Here is a 21,335-nt window from a genome sequence, read left to right on the forward strand (position 1 = left end):
TGTTCTGAGCTAAGGCAGGGTGTGTGGGGATGGAGAAAAGACAGCGATTTGAAACAGGATTTGATGTCACCACATTTACATTTTAGAACAATCCCTTCCAAGCACCATGAATGACTGGGCCTGTGTTTTCTCCCTGTGAGTTTTTTATTGTTTCACTTGAATTGTTTTATTGTCCAGTCCGTGTTGCATTGATGTTTGCCTTCGCCTCATCATGAAGGACACTTTCTCCCCTGCCATCTCCACTGGGTGTCACTCAGGAACAATTCCACCTGTTCCTATGCTGCGTCAGCCCTGGCTTGGGGTGGTGGCAGATGGACAGTCTTCCTCCCATGGTGATAATGGGACTCATTTCCTCGGGACCCTGCCCCCAATTGCTAAACAGAGGGACTGTTTGCTGCACCTCTTTCTGGTTCCTCAGGAGAGGCTGCTGCCGACTTCCTGCTTCCTTCCAGCCGGGTTGGTGTTACAAACACCAGGATGCCAGTTGTCCCCTCAGGGAGCCCCTCCTTATTCTGACCACCCCTATCCAGGCCTTGGGTGATTTGAAGACCAGCAGCACCTCTTTCCCCATCAGTATTATATTTTAACAGAGGGAGACAAAACAGCGCTGATGGGTTTAAACTGCAGTCCCTGGAGACAGCTCAGGGGGAAGCACCCTTGGCGGATACCACAATACTCCAAGTTGCCCCTCGCCTCTGACAATAAGACTGGCCTTACTGGGCCACGTTTGTGCACCAGCTCTTTCCACTAGTGCAAGTTCTCTCTCACCAACCAAGAGCAGGCTCCCCCCACCGCCCCCAATCTGCGGACGAGTGTAAATACTGCCGTGTCCCAGGGATGGTCCTGCTAGGGCTTATGTTGGGTGTCTAGTGCAGCCGTATGTTCAGATCTCATTCCCTTCCCTTGACTTTGGGGACTCCTCTCTGCCGAGAGACCCTCATCTCTCATTGGTCAGGGATGCTAAAACTGATAGAGCAGGCCGGTGTAAGGAGTGCCGTAGGACGCTGGCTGTGGGTGCTGAGGGGTGCTGCCGCCTCGGTCCTCCCAGCTTTCTAGTGGAGGACGAGAAGGGGTTCCAGACTCCTTACGTGCACTTCGGGCACACACCCAGGCTTCCGACACCTGCCTTTCTCCTGCTTAGCCCTTGCTCTTTAATAAAGGAAATTCACCAGGGGTTTATTTAATAACATTCTACTTTGTGCACCAGATTATTTGGCGATTTGGCTACTTCATCTGTCAGTCTTAGCTCCATCTCATTTGATTGCCTCACTAACTTCTTTGGTTTGGGGAAAGGGATTGAGGTAATTCAATACATTACAACTTCCCATGTTATGAATTGTAAAGATTGGAAGTTTTTAATAAAACCGACTGGGCTTTCTCCATCTGGGGTAGATGTGCCTCATTACGTTGCTCATCCCACAGATTTCGAAGTGCCTCCTTTGCATAAGTGAACTCCTTTATTGAATGCGAGATTGTAGACTTATCCTGCACCCAGGCTGGGGCACTGTCACAAAGACGTGGCTGAGCAGTGGGGGCCACTTGCTTTATAATTTCTTTTTTTGTTCTTTTTTAAATGTATAAATATTTTAAGTGTGTTTTTCCAGGACCCATCAGCTCCAAGTCAAGTAGTTGTTTCAATCTAGTTGTGGAGGACACAGCTCACAGTGGTCGAAATGGCAACCTTGTTGTTAAGAGCACCGCGCTCTAACCAACTGAGCTAACGAGCCAACCCTATTATTTCTTAAGAGATGTTGCTTCTTGAAGAAGTTCCATTAATATCTCCCATGACCCTTTTCTTCTTTCCAGATCAAAATTAGTCATTGCTGCTGCTCCTTGAGTATTTTGGGAGCGCTCCAGGAAGAAAGAGGGCGCTCCGCTGCACATACGACAGGTATGGGGTACGGGGACTTGCATGTGTTTTCCCAGTAGGACCTGAGACATTAGCAGCAAGCAGGTGTTGGCCCCAGGCCGGCATTCTTTGGGCTGATGAGCTGATCTGGCCTACTGCCTGTCCTCTCCAGCTTCTGGCTTCCGTCTGCAAATAGCCTGAAGCCTTTCCTGAAGATGGGGTCAGGAGGTGCCTGCTAGTCATCAAGTGCCAGGATTGCCTGTCTCACGGGGAGCCACATCTCCCAATCTTCCCACCTGCCCGTCGGTCACTCCCTTCAGGACATGGCTTGGGGATAAGTTCTCTCACATCTCCCTCCTCTCATTCACCTGCTTTGAGGTTGGGGCCATGAAGTCTCTTGGTCAGGACAGTTGCTCCCTTTGTTGGGGACATCTGTCTGTTGGTCCTGATGCTGGACCAGGGTTCTGGGCCCCCACGTTAGTGCAGCCCGTGTTTATTGGCTCTTTTACTCAGAGCCATTTTTCATTTGCTTGGAAGGGTCTCATCCAGGCCTGAACGTTCCATACTGTGAAGGGCTGTCTCCTTTCTGGGTGGAAAGATGACAGTGAGGACACAATTTAGTTCTCCCCTTCCCAGCAAAAGAGAAAGTCAACTCACATTTTCCCCAGCACCACAAGGTCTTTGAAGAAACCTCCCTTGTTTCCTTGTGTATCCTGGAAAATTCTTCAGTTGGGCACGGGTTTTGCTGTGGCTGATTTTTCCTTTGCCTAATCTCTGAACCTCAATGAAACCTAAGGTATACCACAAAAATTCACCTATCTGATTCTCCTTTCTTCCTGAAGAGCCAATCTTGCCAAACTCTTATTTCATAGCTTCTTCCGAAGTGAGTAGCTCAAGGCATCTGACAGGTAGGTATGAAGAGGAAGAAGCACAGGCGACCATGGTTTTCTGGAGGATCACTCTTTCCAGACTGATAACACAATTATGGAAACGAATTATTCAGTCAGACAAGGCGCAGTGATGCATTCAAGTCAGGTCAAAGGAAAACGGAGTTATTGTAAGGCTAGACATGGAAAGCACTGAACCGTCAGGATCCAAGCTACCTCGATGGAGGGGTTCCTCCAAACTGTTCTCTCTCTCCCCTGTCCCTTCTTCTCTCCATTCACATTTCTCTGCATAATTGCACCACTGTCCTTTCCCTGTCAGCTTCCTCTCCTTATTCAAGGGTCCTGCTGTCTCACGGGCTTGGGGTGGGCCATTGTGACCTCTCCTGTTTGAATCTTATATCATGAACTTTGGGTTTCCATTCCCACTAACTGGTTTAGTCTCTTGGCTGTGGTTTGCGGAGCAGTGTATGGATGAGCCCCATGGCTGGGGGGTCCACTTTGGTTTCAACTGCATTGGCCAGGAGGTGCTAGGCCAGATGGGGCTTAATCTGATGAGAGAGAGGTGGGAAGACTATTTGGAGCATGCTCGACACCACCCTCTTTCTCTTGGGCTTGGGCGGCCCTCAGCATGCAGAAGTTCTCTTCCGCTTTTCATTGCCTCGCTGGAGCAGCGAACTCCCTGCTACAGGAAAACGTGTCCTGGGTCAGGCTTCCAAGAACTTGGTGGGTATATCAGGCAGAGTAGGCTGTGGGCTGTGAGAAACAATTTCCAGAAATTTAGTAGCTTCACCCTTTTCTAAGCCTTCAGAATCCTCTCCATTCAGCTTGCAGATGGGCTGTGGAAAGGGAAGCATGGGGACACTCACGGGAGGTTTTTATGGATCATTCTAGGAGAGTGTGCAGAACTTTTCTCACAATCCATTGACCAAAACTCATACGACCAGAGTTGACTCTAAGAGAGGCTGAGAAATACATGGTGCAGCTGTGCCCAGGTGAAGGGGTGTATACAGGTATTTGCGAGCACTAGGTGTGTATGCCCCAGTGGGGAAACCTAATTTTAGAGTTCGTTATTAGGAGGCTTTCTTGCCTATAGGTAAGAAGGCTGTTGTTTCAGTCTCCCTCTGTCACCCTTTGTTTTATAATCTATTCAAAGCTCTCATGGGGAAGCAAGAGGCTATTTTTGGATCCCTCAACTTCAATTGGTGAAGAGAAATAAAGCATAAGCATTGCATAAAAAATTGGAAGGAGATTTTGGACTCTAATTTCCTTTGAACCTTAAATCACAAGGGGAAGAGAATATAATTTTGGACTTTAAATCCTTTGAACTTTAATATCTTTGGACCTCAACTTAATCATCGATTTTAATCATTGAACTTTAATTTCTTCCCAGAAAGTTGACGATGAGAAGGAGTTGATATTCAAATTTGGAACATTCTGTAATTGGTATTTTATTGCCGGAGTATCTTAACATCATTTAATTTCATTGTAGAACATATAATGGCCTATATTTAGAGTGACCATATAATTTATCACCCAAGCTAGGATAGCTCTGAGAGAGAATGGAGGCTCCATTAATAATGAGCTGAGCCAACAGGCGTAATAAGCCTGGACTCTTTGGGGTGAATTGGGATATATGGTCACTCTAGCTACCTTGGACAATGTGGAAGGACAGAAATTTAGGAAAGAGAAATGGAATAGGGAATGAATTTCCAGCAATGAATATAGTAGTTCAGTTAATGAAGATTTCCTGACCCACATAAGAGCTCTATGGGGATCAATTCTAATTTGTCCACCAGTGGTCCCTGGGGGACCCCTGAAGGAGCTGTACCAGCCAGGGGCCACCAATTAAGGAAAGAGAAACCACAGTGGGTATGTCAGACAGAGGGAACTAACTGCAAGGAATTGGGAACACAGGTGTTAGAGGGCTGAAGGAGCAAAGGGAAGAGTAACATCTGGATTAATAACTGTGGGAAGCTGCTACCACTTCTAAGACTCAGGGAAAAGGAAAGAGGTGGAATTCTCCCAGGCAGTCAGAGGAGGGTCCCCAGAGCGGATGCTAGGATCTCTGGGACAAGCTTCATACAACTGGGGACAGGTGTGGCCTGGATGCAGCTCAGCTCACAACTCTGAGGAGATGTAAGGCTGGTGCTTGGAGGACAGGAAGCAAGTTCCATATACTCCTGAAACTGTGTGTCTCCTTCCAGTGTCCTGCCCAGCTCCCTTTGGCAGACCCTACCCAACAGGAACCAACTGTCAAGGGAGTCTGGGAAATGTAGTTTGCAGAGTCCCAGCCCCAGTGTCAAGAGTGGAGTAGAAGGGTGGGCTCAGAGAGGAGAAATAGTGGGGACATAAAAGGCCTTGATGCAGTGGATGGCATTGCGGGGTCCCTGATGAAGGAGAAGCCGGAAGGTCTTGATAGGTCTTCTGCTCCCCTCCTCTGAGGATCGCCATACCCGGCTGACCACAAATGGTTGAGGACAGATAACGGGGAAAGTCTTGGTGGATGACTCTTCTCTATTCCTCCTGTTTCCTTTCATGTGGAGAGGTCACATTCCCAACTTGTATTTGCCCTTCAATCACCCAAAGGACGAGGAATGGCCTCATCTGTGTCATGAATTTGGGGAGCATAAACGGGGCATGCTCAGCTCAGCCTTCCCCTTCCCTGGGGTGCAGGCTGCTTGCAGAAAGCTGATGCTCTCCTCTGCCCCAGTTCATCCATAACACTAATATTTAGTGGTGCCTGGTCAATTCTAGGCACTGTTCTGGTTCTGGGGATATAACAGTGAACAAAACAGATGAAGGGCCTTGTCTCATGAGACGTACAGGCTGCAAATAATAAGCATCACCAATAAGTATACGATATCATATGCTTGAAGGGGGTAAGTGCTAGAGCAAAGAAAAGAAAATGGTGAGGGTATCAGGGTTGCTGGACTGGCAGCTGCCGTGCTCAGCAGTGTGGGCTGGCAGCCTCGCTTAGCAAGCGCACTTCAGCAAATGGGGAGCGCCATCTCGCCCACACTCAGAATCTTAACAAACACCATGGCTGTTGAGGTGAATATTGATCATTCTGTTCCTCAGTCCAAGCGGTCACTTGTCCCCAGTCCTGGACATGTCCTGAGTGGGTTACATGAGTAGGACTATGGGCCCTGGCCCCCAGCAGAGGGGGGTTTCATGGTCAAGCTCACCTGCTGAGGTGTTGTTTTGGATCAAAGCCTCAATCAGCATTGCCTACAGTTAGTGCCCTAATGAGCTTTGCAAACAGATGCAGACGGTCCTTCCTTTAGCCTGCCCACCTCACCCTGCCTCAGCTTTGCATCCAAGAGGGCAGTGTTACAGGATGGCTAATGCTATTGGCAAACAATGGAGCAGTTTTTCTTTCAGGCTCCGGCCTCAGTGTGGTCCTGAACCTCGTGGGTGGAGGGCCGGGTGTTTGAGAACCTTTCAGGGGAAGTCTGAGGGGTCAAAACTACTTTCCTAGCAGCGCTAGGATGTTATGTGCCTTTTTCATTCTCCCATGGGTACAGTGGAATTTTCCAGAGGTGACATGGCACATAATAACACAGCAGATTGACTGCAGAAGCAGATTAAAATACTCCTTTTCCTCCAACTCCATATTTCTGTGAAGCCTGATATTTTCTTTATGTATTTCCATCAAAACAACATATTGCAACAGACTGATATGCAGAAGATATGAAAATCCAGCTGTCTGTCAAGCCAAACTTAAAGAGGTTTGCGAAAAAGTTAAAACAGTCTCTCTTCTTGCTAAATTATTTTTTTGGGGGGTGGTGGGAAAGTACAATTACTTTCCTTATAAAAGATATTTATGTTAATATGTAATGAGCTTATTGTTATTTATAAATACATTCATAAAAAACATTTTTTCAGTTTAAATTTCTAATGTAGTAACTATCAATGGGTATAATCCACACAAATGTAAAGGGGTCCTGAGGCCAAAAAGTTTAAGAAAGGCCGCTCTAGTGGGCTTTGACGTGACACCACATCCACAAACACCTCTTCAGAGTAATTTATCACCCCATCCTTTCTTGTTCACAGACATCACGGAAACACATGGCCGTTCTTCCCGACTTGACTTTCTTTGGGGTATCGATAGGCAAGCAGAATTATTTCAGATTAAGGTCTTGAGGGAAACAATGCATTTCATCCAGAGTGGAAAGAAAAAGAAGGAATTAGAGATGCCCTGGGTTTACATAACACGTATCTGGAAAGTTACAAGGTGATCGAGTTGGTCTCTTAGGAGAACACGTTTGTCCTCCAGCAGGACCCAGGGCAACTGGGAGGGTGGGGGGTGGGGGGGTTAAGCAAAGAGCCTGCACACTTCCTGGCCATGAGGAAGTTGGGCACTCACCACTGGCATGCTTTTGATCACTGGCCCCTAAATTCTGGCCCCTTGAAGAGCTGCTCCAGAACCCCTGCTCCAGAATCACCTCAGTTGCTCGTGTACGTACAGGTTTCTAGGCTCTACTCAGAACCCAACAAATCAGAATCTCTACAGCTAGGGATCTAGAAATCTGGTGGGTTGTTTTTTGTTTTTGTTTTTTAAACTTCTTGGGTGATTCTGCAGTTCGGCCAGATTTGGGACTGTTTGATCAGCCTCCTCCTAATCTCTCAGGTACTTATGGGGATATGTGAGTTACATGCTTTCCACCCTAAATATTTATCCTGACCACCTACCACAGATCTATAGTACCTACTTGTGGTGATTAGTTCTTTGGGGGTTAAGGCAGCTCCATCTCCAGTGTTACCTATTTGAATGCTGCATTCACCTGGCTCTGAGAGTAACCTCTTAGCAGGTGTCTTATATACCTGCTCTACCGTGAGGGCTGAAGGAGGGCAGAAAGGATGGGGACAAGGAGGAAGAGACTTCCTGGAAGGATATGGAAATGGGAGGCCAGTAGCCAAAGCTTAAGGACTCCAGGCCCCCTAGACAGAAAAGAAGAGAACAGAAGACGGATATTGATTTCTGCTGAACTGACTCCCAAGGTGCTGGGGCAGAGCCAAGATGTGTCTGCAGCTTTTGAAAAATGTTGGCATCAGTATCCCTCTTACTGGATGCTAATGATACATGTTGGCTCTGAATGCAGACAAGAAACCCAGACGATCTTTCAGCCATGTCTGCTGTGTCTTGTATGTAACCGAGAACCAACTGACGACTTTCCTGTTTCTAGTCTGGTCCCCTTCTCTGCACTGCTCCCAGAATAATTGTTCTAAAAGGCTTTACATTTTTTGAAGAAATGTTTTATGGTGAAATAGAATACACATTCATAAAATGCACAAAACATAAGTTATATATAGCTTAGCGAGTAATTAGAAAGTGAACACCCTTGTAACTGCCACCCAGAGTAAGAAGTAGAACCCTGCCAGGCCCTCTTCCATGTGCCCCCTCACAAACACCGTTCTCCTCTTCCCCACAAACGTGCCCCAATCTTGGATTTTATAAAAAGTAATTTCCTTGCTTTGCTTTAGAATTTTATCACCTATGTGTGCATCCCTGAACATAATAGTTTAATTTTGGCTGGTTTTGAATTTTATGGAAATGAAATGAAAAGATATTATTTGATGTCTATCTTCTTTATTTTTACATTATGTGGTTTTTTTTCTGTTTTGTTTGTTTGTTTTGTTTTTTTGGATTGCACATATAAGCAATATCACATTGCATCTGTCTTTCTCTGTCTGACATACACCACTCAGCACAATACCCTCCAGATGGTGAGATACCATTCCCTTCCCTGGCTAAGCAATATTACATTGTATATAGGTACCCCCTCCTCTTTATCCATTCGTTCATTGACGGACACACCCAGGCCTCCACATCTTGGCCATTGTAAACAATGGATGCACAGGTCCCCTCGAAGTAGTGTTTTGGGTTTCTTCAGATAAACACCCAGAAGCAGAATTACTGGGTCCTTCTTTGTCTCTTGTTTTGCCTTTGTTTTAAAGTCTATTTTGTCTATGACTATCCCAGCTTTTTCTTTGTTCGTTTACTTCAATTTTCATGATTTTTTTTCCATCCCTTTCAGTCTTGTGTTTGTCTTTTGATCTGAAGTGAGTCTCTTGTAGGCAGCATATGTAAGGGTTTTGTTTTCTTATCCATTCAGCCACCCTATGCCTTTTGATTGGGACATTTAATGCATTTACAGTTTTCCAATTAAGATTGAATGCCGGCAGGGCTTGCTGCTCATTGGACAAAGTGTTGTGGGAGTTGGGTGAGGCAGGTTCCCAGTGACTCAGCAAGGTGGAGCAGTAGAGCTCACCAGGCCAATCAGATTTAGATTTGGCCTTGTGGGGGAGGGCCCAACACGGAAAAGATGGCTTCCACCTGATGGCTGCATGGGGGGAGGACTCCACACAAGCAAAATGGTGACTGTCCTTCCAGTCTTCGTTCTGAAGCCACACAACTCAATTGCTCCTCATATGTCTCCGATGTCTCCCCGAGTCACTCTACCTCTGCTAGAGCCCAGGGTGAGTGCCTGTGAGTGAGTAGGTACGTTGGGGCCCTTTAAGAGGGCATCTGGGTTTCCAGTAGCCTTCTATCTTACCTGGACGGTCAGAATCCTCACTGTTTTTCATAGCCACGTGCTGTGGGGGCTCCTCTTCCTGGCACTGGTACTCTCGGCTGAGACCCCTCACTCCTCAGGAGGGACCTCCACGGCTGAGATATTTCTTCTGATGCTCAACCACCACACACAGGTGGGGCCCGCCTGTTCTGTGTCTCTGTCCCTCCTACCAGTCTCATCGTGGCTCCTTTTTATCGTCTTAGTTATAGAACTTCTATTCTGCTAGACTTCAGATGGTTCTCTAGGTTGAATGTTCTATAATTTAGTTGTGATTTTAATGTGGTCACTGAAAAAGGCAAGCACAGCATTTATTTACTCTGCCATCTTGGATCTGTTTTCTGCAGTATGTTTTTAAAGATATTTTTCATGTTGTGGCAAGCAGCTATGTTTTTTTTGTTTGTTTGTTTTTTCATTTTTGTGGCTGTAGAGTATTCCATTTTATGAAATATACCATAATCTATTTATTCTGTTGATGGACATTTGTTTTGCCTCTCGTTGGGGTTCTTATAAGCAACACTGTTATGACTGTCCTTTCACATATATCATGGCGTACATCGTTATATTCTTCTGTAGTCTGTGCACTCAGGAACAGAATTCCAAGGTCACAAGGCATGTGCATCCTTGATTTTGCTACTTAAAGAAACATAATTTTCCAGAATGATTGGATAAATTATTCATCCACTTGAAAGAATGAACATTTCTGATGATCTACATCCTCACAAACAATTGATATTTTTAAAGTTTTTAATTTTTGGCAATCTAGTGGGTGCAAATTAGTATCTCATTGTGGTTTAATTTACTTGTCCCTGACTTTTAATGAGATAAACATATTTTCATATGTCTGTTGGCTTTTTGGATAACCTCTTTTCTGAAGTGAGTTTTGCCCATTTTTTCTATCTGTCTTCTATTGTCTTTCTTTTCAATATGCTTCAGTTTTTATATATTCTAAATATTGCGTCTTGGTTAATTATATGTGTCTCAAATATCATTTCCTATTTTATTGCTTGCATTTGTTCTAATTTTAGGTTGTCAAATTTATCAATCTTTTCCTTTATGAGCAATAGCTTTGTGTTTTAAGAGCTCTTTTTCTGTTATAGAACTTAAAGATATTCTCCTATATTATTTCTCCAAGATCACTTGGTCTTTTATAGTTATATTCCTAATCCACCTGGAACAAATTTTGCATATCATCCACTAGGCTTCCATTTTAATTTTTTTCCCATGTAAATGCCCAAATTGTCCTCGCATCATGTATTGAAAAGATTGTGCTTTCCCCATTTCTCTGCAATGCTACCTTTGAAATAAATGAAGTTTTCTTATATGTAGGCATCTTCTTCTGGACTCTTTTTCTGTTCCATTTGCTAGTTTGTGTACTCTTGAGACAATACCACAATCTTTATTATTATGGCTTTATGATAAGATTTGGTATCTGGTTGAGCAAGCTTTCCCATTATTTTCTTCTTAGTCAAGAGTGTGTTGGCTATTCTTGGCCCTTTATATTTTTATATAAATCTTATATAAATTATATAAACTTGTCAAGTTCTGCAAAATTCCTGTTTGAGCTTTGACTGTCATTGTATTAGTATTATAGATCAATTGGAGATGAATCAATAATTGTATGATATTCAGTCTTCCAAACAATAACAATGCTATATATATTATATAATAATTTCTATATTACATGATATATATTACATAGTATATGTATAATTTCTACATTACATAGTCTACATAATTTTCTGAATTTCATTTATAGTTTCAATTTGTTTTGGCATAAAGTTGATCATAAATACTCTCTTATTACCTCTTTATTGACTCCAAGACCTACAGTGATAGCCTTTTAAAAAACTGATACTGCTTATGTGTGTCTGTAAAGTTTACAGTCTGGAGTCATTTTCTTCCAGTGTGACCAGAGGTTTATTAATTTTATTATTTTTTCAAAGAACAGAATTTTATCTTTCTTGAATCTTTTAAATTACATGTTGTTTTCTATTTCATTGATTTACTCCTAATCATTATTTTCTTCATTATATTTCCTTTGGCTCTAATTTTTGTGAACTTTCTAACTTCATGAGATAAATGATTTATTAATTGACTTGAATTTTTCTTCTATTCCTTAATGTATTAATTTATGTGTATCCCACATATTTGATATATAATACCATTATCATTCAGTTCAATTGTTTTCTAATTTCCATATTCTTTCTTCTTTGACCATAAATTAGGGGGAAATATTATGGGAATTTCCTAGTTATATTCCTGTTCTTGAGTTCTATTACAGTATAATGGCATCGTGATCAGAGAAACTAGACTGTATAAGCTCAGTCTCTTGCAAGTTTTGAAGCTGATTTTATGATCTGGCATATTGTCAACTTTTGTAATTGCTTCATGTGTGCTTGAAAATACTGTTTATTTTGGGGTAGTGGGGTAAAGTGCTCTACTTGTGTGATTCATGTTGTTCAAATTATCGAGATGATCTAATTTCTCTCTGTTTCAATTACTGGAATGAAGTGTTATAAAATTCCCTTCTATGTTTGTGGACTTGTCTATTCGTTTTGTAGTTTTGACTTCAAAGTACATATTTTGAGGCCATGTTGTTAAATGCATAGACATTTAGAATTATTATGTCATCATATTGATCTAAAAAATTTATCATTTAAAGTGTACCTGTTTAATTCTACTAATGCTTTTTGCCTTAAAGTTTGTTTAATCTTTATTAATATAGTCTCACCAGTTTTCTTTTGAAACTATTTCCATGTAATGCCTTGGTGGTTCTTTTACTTTCAAACTTTCTGTATCCTTATATTTTAGGCATGTCTTTATAAACAACAGATAGTTGTTTTTTAAAAAAACCCAGTGTAACAATCTTTGATTATTAACTGGAGGATTTAATCTGCTGACATTTATTATGGTTACTGATCTATTTGGGTAAAAAATCCACCATCTTCCTGTGTGCATTCTATATGTCCCAGCTGTTCATGTTCCTGTTTCTCTCTTTTCTTGCCTTCTTTTGGACTGCTTGAGTGATTTTTATCATTCTGTGTTCCTTGTCTTTTAGTTTGAAAGTTATATACTTCTTCATTTCTATTATTTTAGTCATTACAACATGCATTCTTGAAATTACAATATGCATTCTTAGTGTATCAATGTCTAATGGCAATCAATATTCGACCCTCATTCCAAGTAACTCAAGGACCTTGAAACAATTTACATTTAGTTTACTCTAGACTCATATGCTGTTGTTGTATGTATGAATATTAATACTTAGTCACCTCCTTGGAACTTTTTGGGGGTCCCTGAGCTGTTGAAAACCGTGAGACTTGATCATCCAAGCCTTTCTCCACTTTAAGATTCTATAAGTATGGAATTGCAATTTTAAAATAGTACCCGGAGTAGCCCTGTTGTAGATGATGCATTCTTAAAAGACAATTGCACAGAAATAAGGCATGGGTTTTTCATGTTTCCAAAAGCAAGGGAGTTGGTACCTAAATGGTTATGCCCATCTCCTTTCAATCAAATGCAATTGAAAGCTTCAGGGAACACTGGTAGATCTGCATATAAAATGAGGTCTATTCAAAAGATGATAAAAGAACTGCAGTTGACAGCAGGTCTATGGCTCACCTGAGATGATTCTACAAAAGCAGAATCACTTTATTTCCTGCTAGAAATCTCTTTTGTTTTCCTGTTTCCTCAGCAGACCTAGGCTTGGCGTCCCTTCCCACACTGTGGATGTGGAAGGAAGAAGTAAAGTCATTTTTGTATATGTGTGCACATAGTTGTCCAAATGAAGTGATGAAGAAAGTTTAAACTGCATGTCGTTTGGTTTAAAAGGGATCTTTTTTCCCCCCTCATGATTAGTCCCAAGTTAAAGCCATTAAAAAGGTGTTACCACTTTCTGGGGAAAAAAAGGTGGGAGATTTGCTTGGTGAAATTAAACTTAAATTATGTTTCACCCAAGCCCAGAAAGCGGAGAAGTTTTTACCATTCATATTTAATTTAGTTCAGTAAAGTGGAAACACTTATTTTCTGTAGCGTGGCTAAATATGTGAAGCACACCTACTCTTGTCCTAAATTTTCACCTGTGCCTGAAGCTATGTGATGACGTAACCAGAGACCTCTTTGACACCTTGGTGTGGGAAGTGAGCATCTTTATTTTACATCACCCTGCTGACTCTCTTGGCATCCAATGCTACAAATAGTGACATCACAGCACTAAGCTTCTCATTTTCTCCAGAGCTCAAACTGCATTTCGCGATTGGGAAGTGATGTTTCTATGGCTTCATAGTGAAGGATGTGGAAGTTATAACTTCTTTTTTTTATTATTATTATTTGTTTATTTATTTTATTAGTTTCAGGTGTATAAAACAATGTACTAGTTAGACATTTATCATTTACACCCCTCACAAAGTGATACCCTCCCTCTCCCAATCTACTACCCCTCTGACATCACATAAGCCATTACACACAACGTCTAAAGGGTAAATGACTCAGGGTTGAGTCACTGAGCCATGGATCCCCTGGGGAAAGAATTCCAGAAGTTCTGACTCTCTGGATATAATGTAAGCCATTTGAATCTCAGGACTTGTATCTATAAAGAAACCACATGACCTGTGCTGCAGCCTTACTCTGTTTCCATCTTACAGATGAGACAACTGATGCCCAGAAACATTAAATGATTTATCAAAGTCATGAGACTAGTGATTGCCAGTGTTCTTTCATAAGGTTTAAATCATGTTTCACCAAGCTCAGCAAATACATGCAAATGAGGATTCCAGAATCCACATCAATATATAGCAAGTTTCATTTTAATGGCAGCTTATCCTGTAGCAACCTGTCCCATGATCTTACTGATCTCCAGTCGTCCTGGGGAATGGGAGACACAGCATTACAACTACAAAATCACATTCACAGTTTTTAAGAGAACAAAGCCCCTCACTTGACTCTCTCCTTAACTTTCAGAATCTATTGATGGATGAGGTAGGCATGTAATGTCTTTTGCAGACCAGAACTTGACAGAGATTGAAACCTTCTGTCAAGAGAACCCAAACCTCCTGTGTTACCGTCTAGGACACCCGCCAGATTTTGCTGTTAATTGGCTCCCATGCAGGCAGCTATTTTAGCAATGATTCTGTGGGTCCTCTGTGGCTCATCTTGATTTAAAGTGAAATGTTGAAAACTACTTCTCAACTACTCGAAGCTTCCAGTTGTACCCATGTTTAAGTGACTGGATAGAAAGGGAGGCAGTTCTCAAAATTGTTGTGCAGACATGAAACTAGATCATTCAGGCTCCTTAGATTAGAAATTAATTCTCAGGAAGATAGTGACGGAGGAGTCTGATTTCTATCTAAAGAGATACATTCCCTTAGGCCACATGGAATTGAAAAGAGTTTATGGGGGGAAAAAATGCCTCTGTGGCCTTAACATGCCACAGTCTCTGGGTTGATGCCATAATAAGGAATAGAGTGCTGGGAAAATATACTGCACATTTTAATGACTCCACTAGCAGTAGACCAAAAAAAAAAAAAAGTTGAGCTCAGAATAATTCTGGGAAGAAGGATTTTGCCAAGGAGATTTTAATGTCAAGAATGTATGTGAGGCTAAAAATAAGAAGCTCACACGCATCCCAGAGCTGTGGGTGGGGATGTATATATAATCAAATTAAATTATTCCATTTCCACTTATGGAAAAATCCGATGGTAAAAAAATGACTAGAAAACATTTTGTCGTATTTCACTTGGATTATGCTTATAAATACCAAACTTTAGACTTGTTAAAATAGCCCTACCAGCACTTCCTGGCCTAGATGTTAGATAGACCATGGCAGCCAGCGATATGCAAAAACGAAAAAGAGCTTACAGAAACATCATGCCTGGAAAAAGCCAAAGGAATTCAGCTCCCCAGTAAAGAGAGGGTTCAGAGAAATCATAGGGGAGAGTGTCCCTGAAGTGTGAGGAATGAGCCCAGAGTGGTCCAAATGTTGAAAGCAAAGAGAGAGGCCTTCAGAGAGCCTCAAAGACACATAAGATCCAGGTCCCAACTCTGCAACTCGCAGACTGCAGGTTTGACACCCATGATACTTTAGCACTATTTCTTTAGCACTATCAGAGAAAGTACCCCTTAACTTTGACTTTTCTCTGAAGAGCCAGCAGTTGTGTGTCAACTTGTTTGTTGATACAATGGGACTGTGAAGATGGCTGCTGCCAACACACCAATCTGCAAACCAAGGCCATCTGCAGAGGAGACACTAAATCCCAATGCCTGGAAATGCATTCGTTGGCATTTCAAGGACAAATATCTTCTTGGCTACAACTACTGAACCTCCAATCCAAGGCTGGGCTGAGTGCGGGGGAATCTAGTCCTCTGTAAGCCTTTTATTTACATCTTAAATTGCAATTAGAAGACTCATGTACAGCCATGCTTCTTTTAGTCCTCTCTGGTTGCTCAAGCTTGGCCCCTGGGCCAGTGATGTCTCTGTCCACAGGGTTCCGGTGCTGACCAGTGGGAAGGAGGAGACAACTTCCCTGCTGCATGAACAGTGGGTGATCTCATATTGGCCAATATTTGCTGATGCAGGGGATACACACGTATGAGGATGTTTGCTTTGTGCATCCCCCAAGACATGAAAGGAGCATGGTGAAGAAGTTGGTTCAGGCCCCATGTACACGCCATGTACAAGGTGGTGAGGGGGACCCAGGAGAGCGGATGGGCTCAGCTTAGCACTACCTCTGCCCCGGGATCTAGATGAATTCTGGCGTAGACAGAACCTGCATCTCGTGCCTCTCAATTCTCTCCCGGCACGTCATTTTGGACTCCCGTGATCTTTGCTTCCTAGAGAAAGAATAAAACAGGGAGGGAAAATAATTTGATTTAATGAAAAGGGAAATAAGAACATTCAGAGATAATAGTTATGGCAAATGAATTAAGGGTCAGACACTGTGCTAAGCACTTTCCATGCAATACCCCCACTTCCCCACTAATCATAGCCCTCATTCCCACTAGTCAATACGAGAGCCTGTTGAACAGACATCACTGGCCAAGAGGTAGGCACTGCTATTAGCCCCATTTTACAGGTGTGCAAACTGAGATTTATGATGTTAAATAACTTGTCCAAGGTCATAGGTAGCTATGAATCCACATTGGCAGGATTTGGACCTCAGCCACGGGGTCAAACCCAAGCTTTAAACCGTTCTATTATTCTATTTCCTATGGATTTCTCCACTTACTTCCTATTTTAGTATATGTGCTGCCGAAGCGAGCACTCTCCACTTACTTCCTGTGGCTTGTTCAGGAACACAGCTGAAAAACAGCAAAAGGATGGAGCTGTGCAAGTGGGATCTAATGTCATCTCTGTTATAATTATTTCTATACCCTCACTACTAGTGTCACTTAGCGTCATGAGCCTTTATTTATCTGGAAGGTGGTAAGAGTGGTCCATGTCTTGCTATCACTACAGCATCGTATTGAGGCAATTCTCTGAACAAAAGAAAGATCTATGTGTGCCTGATTGAGACAGTTGCTATAGAAGGTGGTTCAAGAGAAAGAGCACGGGCCACAGCCTGGGCCTGGGTTTGCCTTTGTTAAACTAGCAGGACCTTTCTGGCCCTGAAGTGTCTCATGTCTGACCTGCTGGGGAGCTCTGGAATGAGGAAGACACACATTGGAGTCCCAGCGCAGTGGGTGTCGGCGTGTGTGACCCAGGCAGCAGTGACCCTTACCTGCTCCACATGGAGCTGCTGAAGATGCAGTAGATGAGAGGGTTGATAGCGCTGTTCAAGGTCGGCAGGTTCTGAATGATCACAGAGGCATAGAAGCGCTCCTTGGTATCTGGAAGGAAGCTGAAATTGTCCAGCATGTCGAAGAGGAAGTACGGACTCCAACAGCAGATGAAGGCTGGGGAGGAGAGAGTCAGGGACACCATGGCGGGCCAGAACCAGGGGTGCTCTGCCTGGGCCCTGACTAGAGCCTCAGCTAGGAGGTTGCTTAGCACCCGGGATCGCTCAGACAGGTGTAAAATAGCAGGGTGTGTGAACATTCGTGTCATATTTACTTAAAGACATACACATGCACACAAATACATCCCACAGATATGTTTCCAAACCAGGACATTTCCTGGAGCTTCTCTATCTGTAAAGGGGAGGTCCGATTTGATCATGGTTGTGACTCTGTTGAAAGCTTGGGAACTTCTGAGCATGGAAGGGCAAAATTGCCTTTTGGGAGCATTTTGAAAATCTGTGTGTTTATGTATTTGAAGGTGTGTTTGTTGGGGGTGTGGCTCTGGTTTATCCAGTGAGGCCAGCTCCCTTGTGTGATGCAGGGCGGTCCCACCCATGTCCCATGCATCCTATGAATTCCCACCTGGACATTTACATAGCAAAAAAACCCAAAAAACTCTATTTGTAATGATCAAAGTCTATTTTACATAGGAATGCAAATATTTTTAATAAATATAGACTTTTCTAGAAATGCAGTTCCCTTGCAAATGAGGAATGATTACTTTGTTTAATTTGGAACATTAGCAGGGTTTGTTCACCTGCTCAGAAAAATCAAATCACCGACAGCAATCTGCTTAATTTTTTATGTTTCCATGAAAACACACCTGTATTGGTTTTCATTGGTAACCATTGCGACATCTAGCTGACTGCTTCGTTATTCTCCCAGGGTAGCTTTGCCCAAGTATGTGCACACTGAACTCTGTATTATTTTATTATAAATTATTTTCTTTCTATTCCTCCTTTATATTATTACATATTGATTGTTTAAGAATTATGTGAGGTCAATAGTATTATGCATACATTCTGTTTCAGGATGGTAGAGAGGCATTGCACAATATTTGTTACAGAAAGGGCTGTTTTGGTCTGCTTGGGCTGACGCTCTTGCGGGGTTTCCCTCCTCTCTGACTTAAAGGACCCCAAGTCCTGGGCATGTGGTTCCTCATTACGAAAGGTTATGTTGGCTCTGGAACACACGTATAAGATATGCTTCCTGAGTGAGACTTCAGTGGATGTGGGTCTGTGCTTCTGATTGGGAAGGCAAGGGAGTGTTTGATTTACTTCAGAAGCTTCTGGGATAGGCTTTTGAGCCCTGGTGGGTCATCTATGCTTTATCCCCAGGTCTGCCTACAGTGTTGTTTTGTGCCTATATTCTCCTGGCTAAGTCACACCACGTGTGGTCTGTTTGGCATTTTGCTGTTGTGTTTTCAAACGGTGAGAATAGCTGTTTTGGTAACTTGAGAGGCAGCTAACAGGAGGGCTACGCTTTCTCAGACCTCCCAAGGGTCACACGAGAGGTAGGGAGGAGTAGTATTTGAGCCACATACAAAAGAAATCACACAAACCCCCTTCCTTTTTCATATCCTCATTCATTCCTTCCTTCACCAAATATTAATTAAGCACCCAGAATATGGGGGCCCTATTAAGGCCTTGGTGATGTATTGTAAGGAACACAAAAGTACAAGTCTTGGCTCTCACGGAATTATGACTCCAGCAGGAGAGACAGACAATAAGCAGATCAATATATATCCGAGAATGTCAGATGGAAGTAGGAATAAGAAGAAAAATAAAGCAGGGTAATGGCTACAGGAGGGCTATTTCAGACCAGTCAGAAGACCTTTGTAAGGAAGTGGCATTGCTGGGAAAGAAATGATGTGAGGGGGTGAGCCAGGCCACCAGCTGAAGGCAGACAGAAGGAGGACGTGTGCTGGAGAAGGGAGTGGTGAGGTGGCTCTGTTACTAGAGTTCATGGTGAGAGCTGTCATGATAAAGCTATTGAATGTGCATACGATCCGGTCCAGGGGGAAGTTTGTGGGGGAGAGGAGATAAATTGGAGGAGCAAAATTCTTGAGCAGGCAGATAGGGTTGGGATTCAGGCTCCAGTGAACATTTTGGACATCGAAAGAAGCAGTGCCAGTTTATCCACAGAAGTCAGAGAAAAGACAGAGCACACGACAGAGACGCTTCCCATCGGCGCAGGTGAAGGCAGGAGAAGGAGGATGTTCTAGTCTGTATACTTGTATTTTTCCAGTGAAATAAGACTCAAGGTCATTAGCTGAGGGGGACTCATGGAGAGGAAGTTCGGAAGGTTTGAGAATAACAAAGAACACACTCCAATCTGACACATATTAGGTGCTCTAGAAATAACCTTATTTTCTGAGATGAGGTGACTTAATGGGTCTTAAGAGTAGAAAGAAAGGAAAAGAAACAGGGAGAAGACAGGAGCGTGAGAGAGAAGAGAAGGCATCCGTTATGGAGGAATTTAGAGTGACCTTGAAATTAAATACCCAGAAGAAATGGGATGCCACTTCTGTCCCCCTTTTAGTCATGAACTTCAGCCCTGAGGGAGACAATGTCTTAAAGAAAGCAACAGCGTCAGCAGGTGACAGTGACCATCAGCTTCATCTAGTAATCAGATTTTCTCCAAATTATCCACCCCAGGGCCTTGGTGGACAACTATATTGATAAAGAGAGGAATTAGGAAGCAAATGTCATCCTTTGACGGAGGCACAAATAGACTAAGTTCCATAGACTCCTCTCCAATCAGACAGAGGTAAAAGTGCCCCTAGAAAAGTTCCTTCCTCCGATGGGCTCTCCACCACCAGGTCCCGGCTACAAGTTTGCGTTTGGAATGTCCACTCAGTTCTGCAACACCAGGAGAGGTGTCCCTACCGAGAATGATGACCATGCTGTACTTGATGGCCTTGATTTTTGCCTTTGAGATGAGCGCTCTGTTGTAACTGGTGCACAGCTTTCCATCTGCAGATACAAAAAGGGAATGGTAAAACGAAGTGCTGTTTCTGCCAGTACGAACATGGAAGTTAGTCCCCAGCTGTCACAGGGCCCCTTATGTCCTGCTTCCCTATGCCCCGGAGGGCCACCTTGGATATTTTCAGAGTAAAGATGGCTCTGCGGTGGATGTTGGAAACTGTTCTATTTGCAGATTAATATAAAATGCAAATGTATTGGGACATCAGGACCTCTCAAGAGGTTGGCTGGAGGCCCTGAATCAACTGGAGCTGGAATTAGCCATGTGACCACAGGGGGCGATGCTGGGACACCCACCTGGTTGCTTCAGCAACATAGGGCAAAACCGTTTTCCTAGAATGGTTACTCCAGACTAACTCATTCATCTAACCCTGAAACTCCACTCTCAACAGAAGCTCAAACAAGGGAAATTAAAACAAAAACTAAAACCTGTCCCAAATAGGAGCCTGGGTATAAATTTAATCCAACGTGGGCTATTGTTTGCTGGTAATCACGTAAGGGGCAAATATAAAAGTCCATTAGAATATCAGACGGAGAAAAGAATTTTTTTCATTCCTGTATCCCTATCCTCTAAACTTAATGAGTGATTCATATCTGTTGAATGAATGAATATAAACCTCTTTCTAGTCAAGAAGTGCTGAAAATAAAGGTTGATTCGGATGGGCAGAATTCAGCGCAATAGCTCTTAGTAAAAGGAGCGGATAGATGCCACGCTTGGGATGGAGACACTGGACGCAGGGTCCCTTGACGCAGTGGAAGAGTTTTTACTGTCAGGGCTTTTGCCAGCTCATATGGTGCCTTTGTGAAAACTGGGAAAGGGTGCCCTTCCTCTGGATGGATGATGCACGCCTGCCCCAGAGCACACCTTAGTGAGGGAAGCATGGATAGGATGCCAGCCCCATGCATGCCCAGCTAGGTCCACTGATGGGGGCTCAGTGGGCACCACCGTGGTTCCACATGTTCACTGGAGCCTGAATCCCAACCCTATCTGCCTACTCAAGAATTTTGCTCCTCCAATTTATCTCCTCTCCCCCACAAACTTCCCCTTGGACCGGATCGTAAATTCCGTGGTGCCCAAATTCACAAATTGTAGATATCAAATTACATCCATCCCATTTGCTGGAGTATCAGCTGCTCCTAAACTGTGTGGCTCTGAAGACTTAGTTGGTTTTTCAGAAAAGTTCTCGAGAATGACATTTGTGAAATGTCTGAAATCTGCTTAAAATGGAGACTTGCAGTACTTTCCACAGGGCAACTGGGTGACAAT

The 21,335-nt window shown here is 43.1% G+C and overlaps 1 protein-coding gene across 1 annotated transcript in view; it reads right to left on the minus strand.

Annotated features, from left to right (window-relative positions):
- Positions 1-13,469: 13,469 nt before the first annotated feature.
- Positions 13,470-21,335, minus strand: part of NPSR1 (neuropeptide S receptor 1) — a 106,803-nt gene continuing 98,937 nt past the window's right edge. The window contains exons 7-9 of the mRNA XM_019726369.3: positions 19,973-20,059; positions 17,027-17,201; positions 13,470-16,139 (exon numbers count right to left, since the gene is read on the minus strand). Coding sequence (XP_019581928.2) covers positions 16,049-16,139; positions 17,027-17,201; positions 19,973-20,059 — 353 coding nt within the window. The 3' untranslated portion in view covers positions 13,470-16,048. The remainder of the gene's footprint in view (positions 16,140-17,026; positions 17,202-19,972; positions 20,060-21,335) is intronic.

The sequence above is a fragment of the Rhinolophus sinicus genome, chromosome 4 (assembly GCF_057876585.1).
Source record: "Rhinolophus sinicus isolate RSI-liver-muscle chromosome 4, RSI-T2T, whole genome shotgun sequence".
NCBI lineage: Eukaryota > Metazoa > Chordata > Mammalia > Chiroptera > Rhinolophidae > Rhinolophus > Rhinolophus sinicus.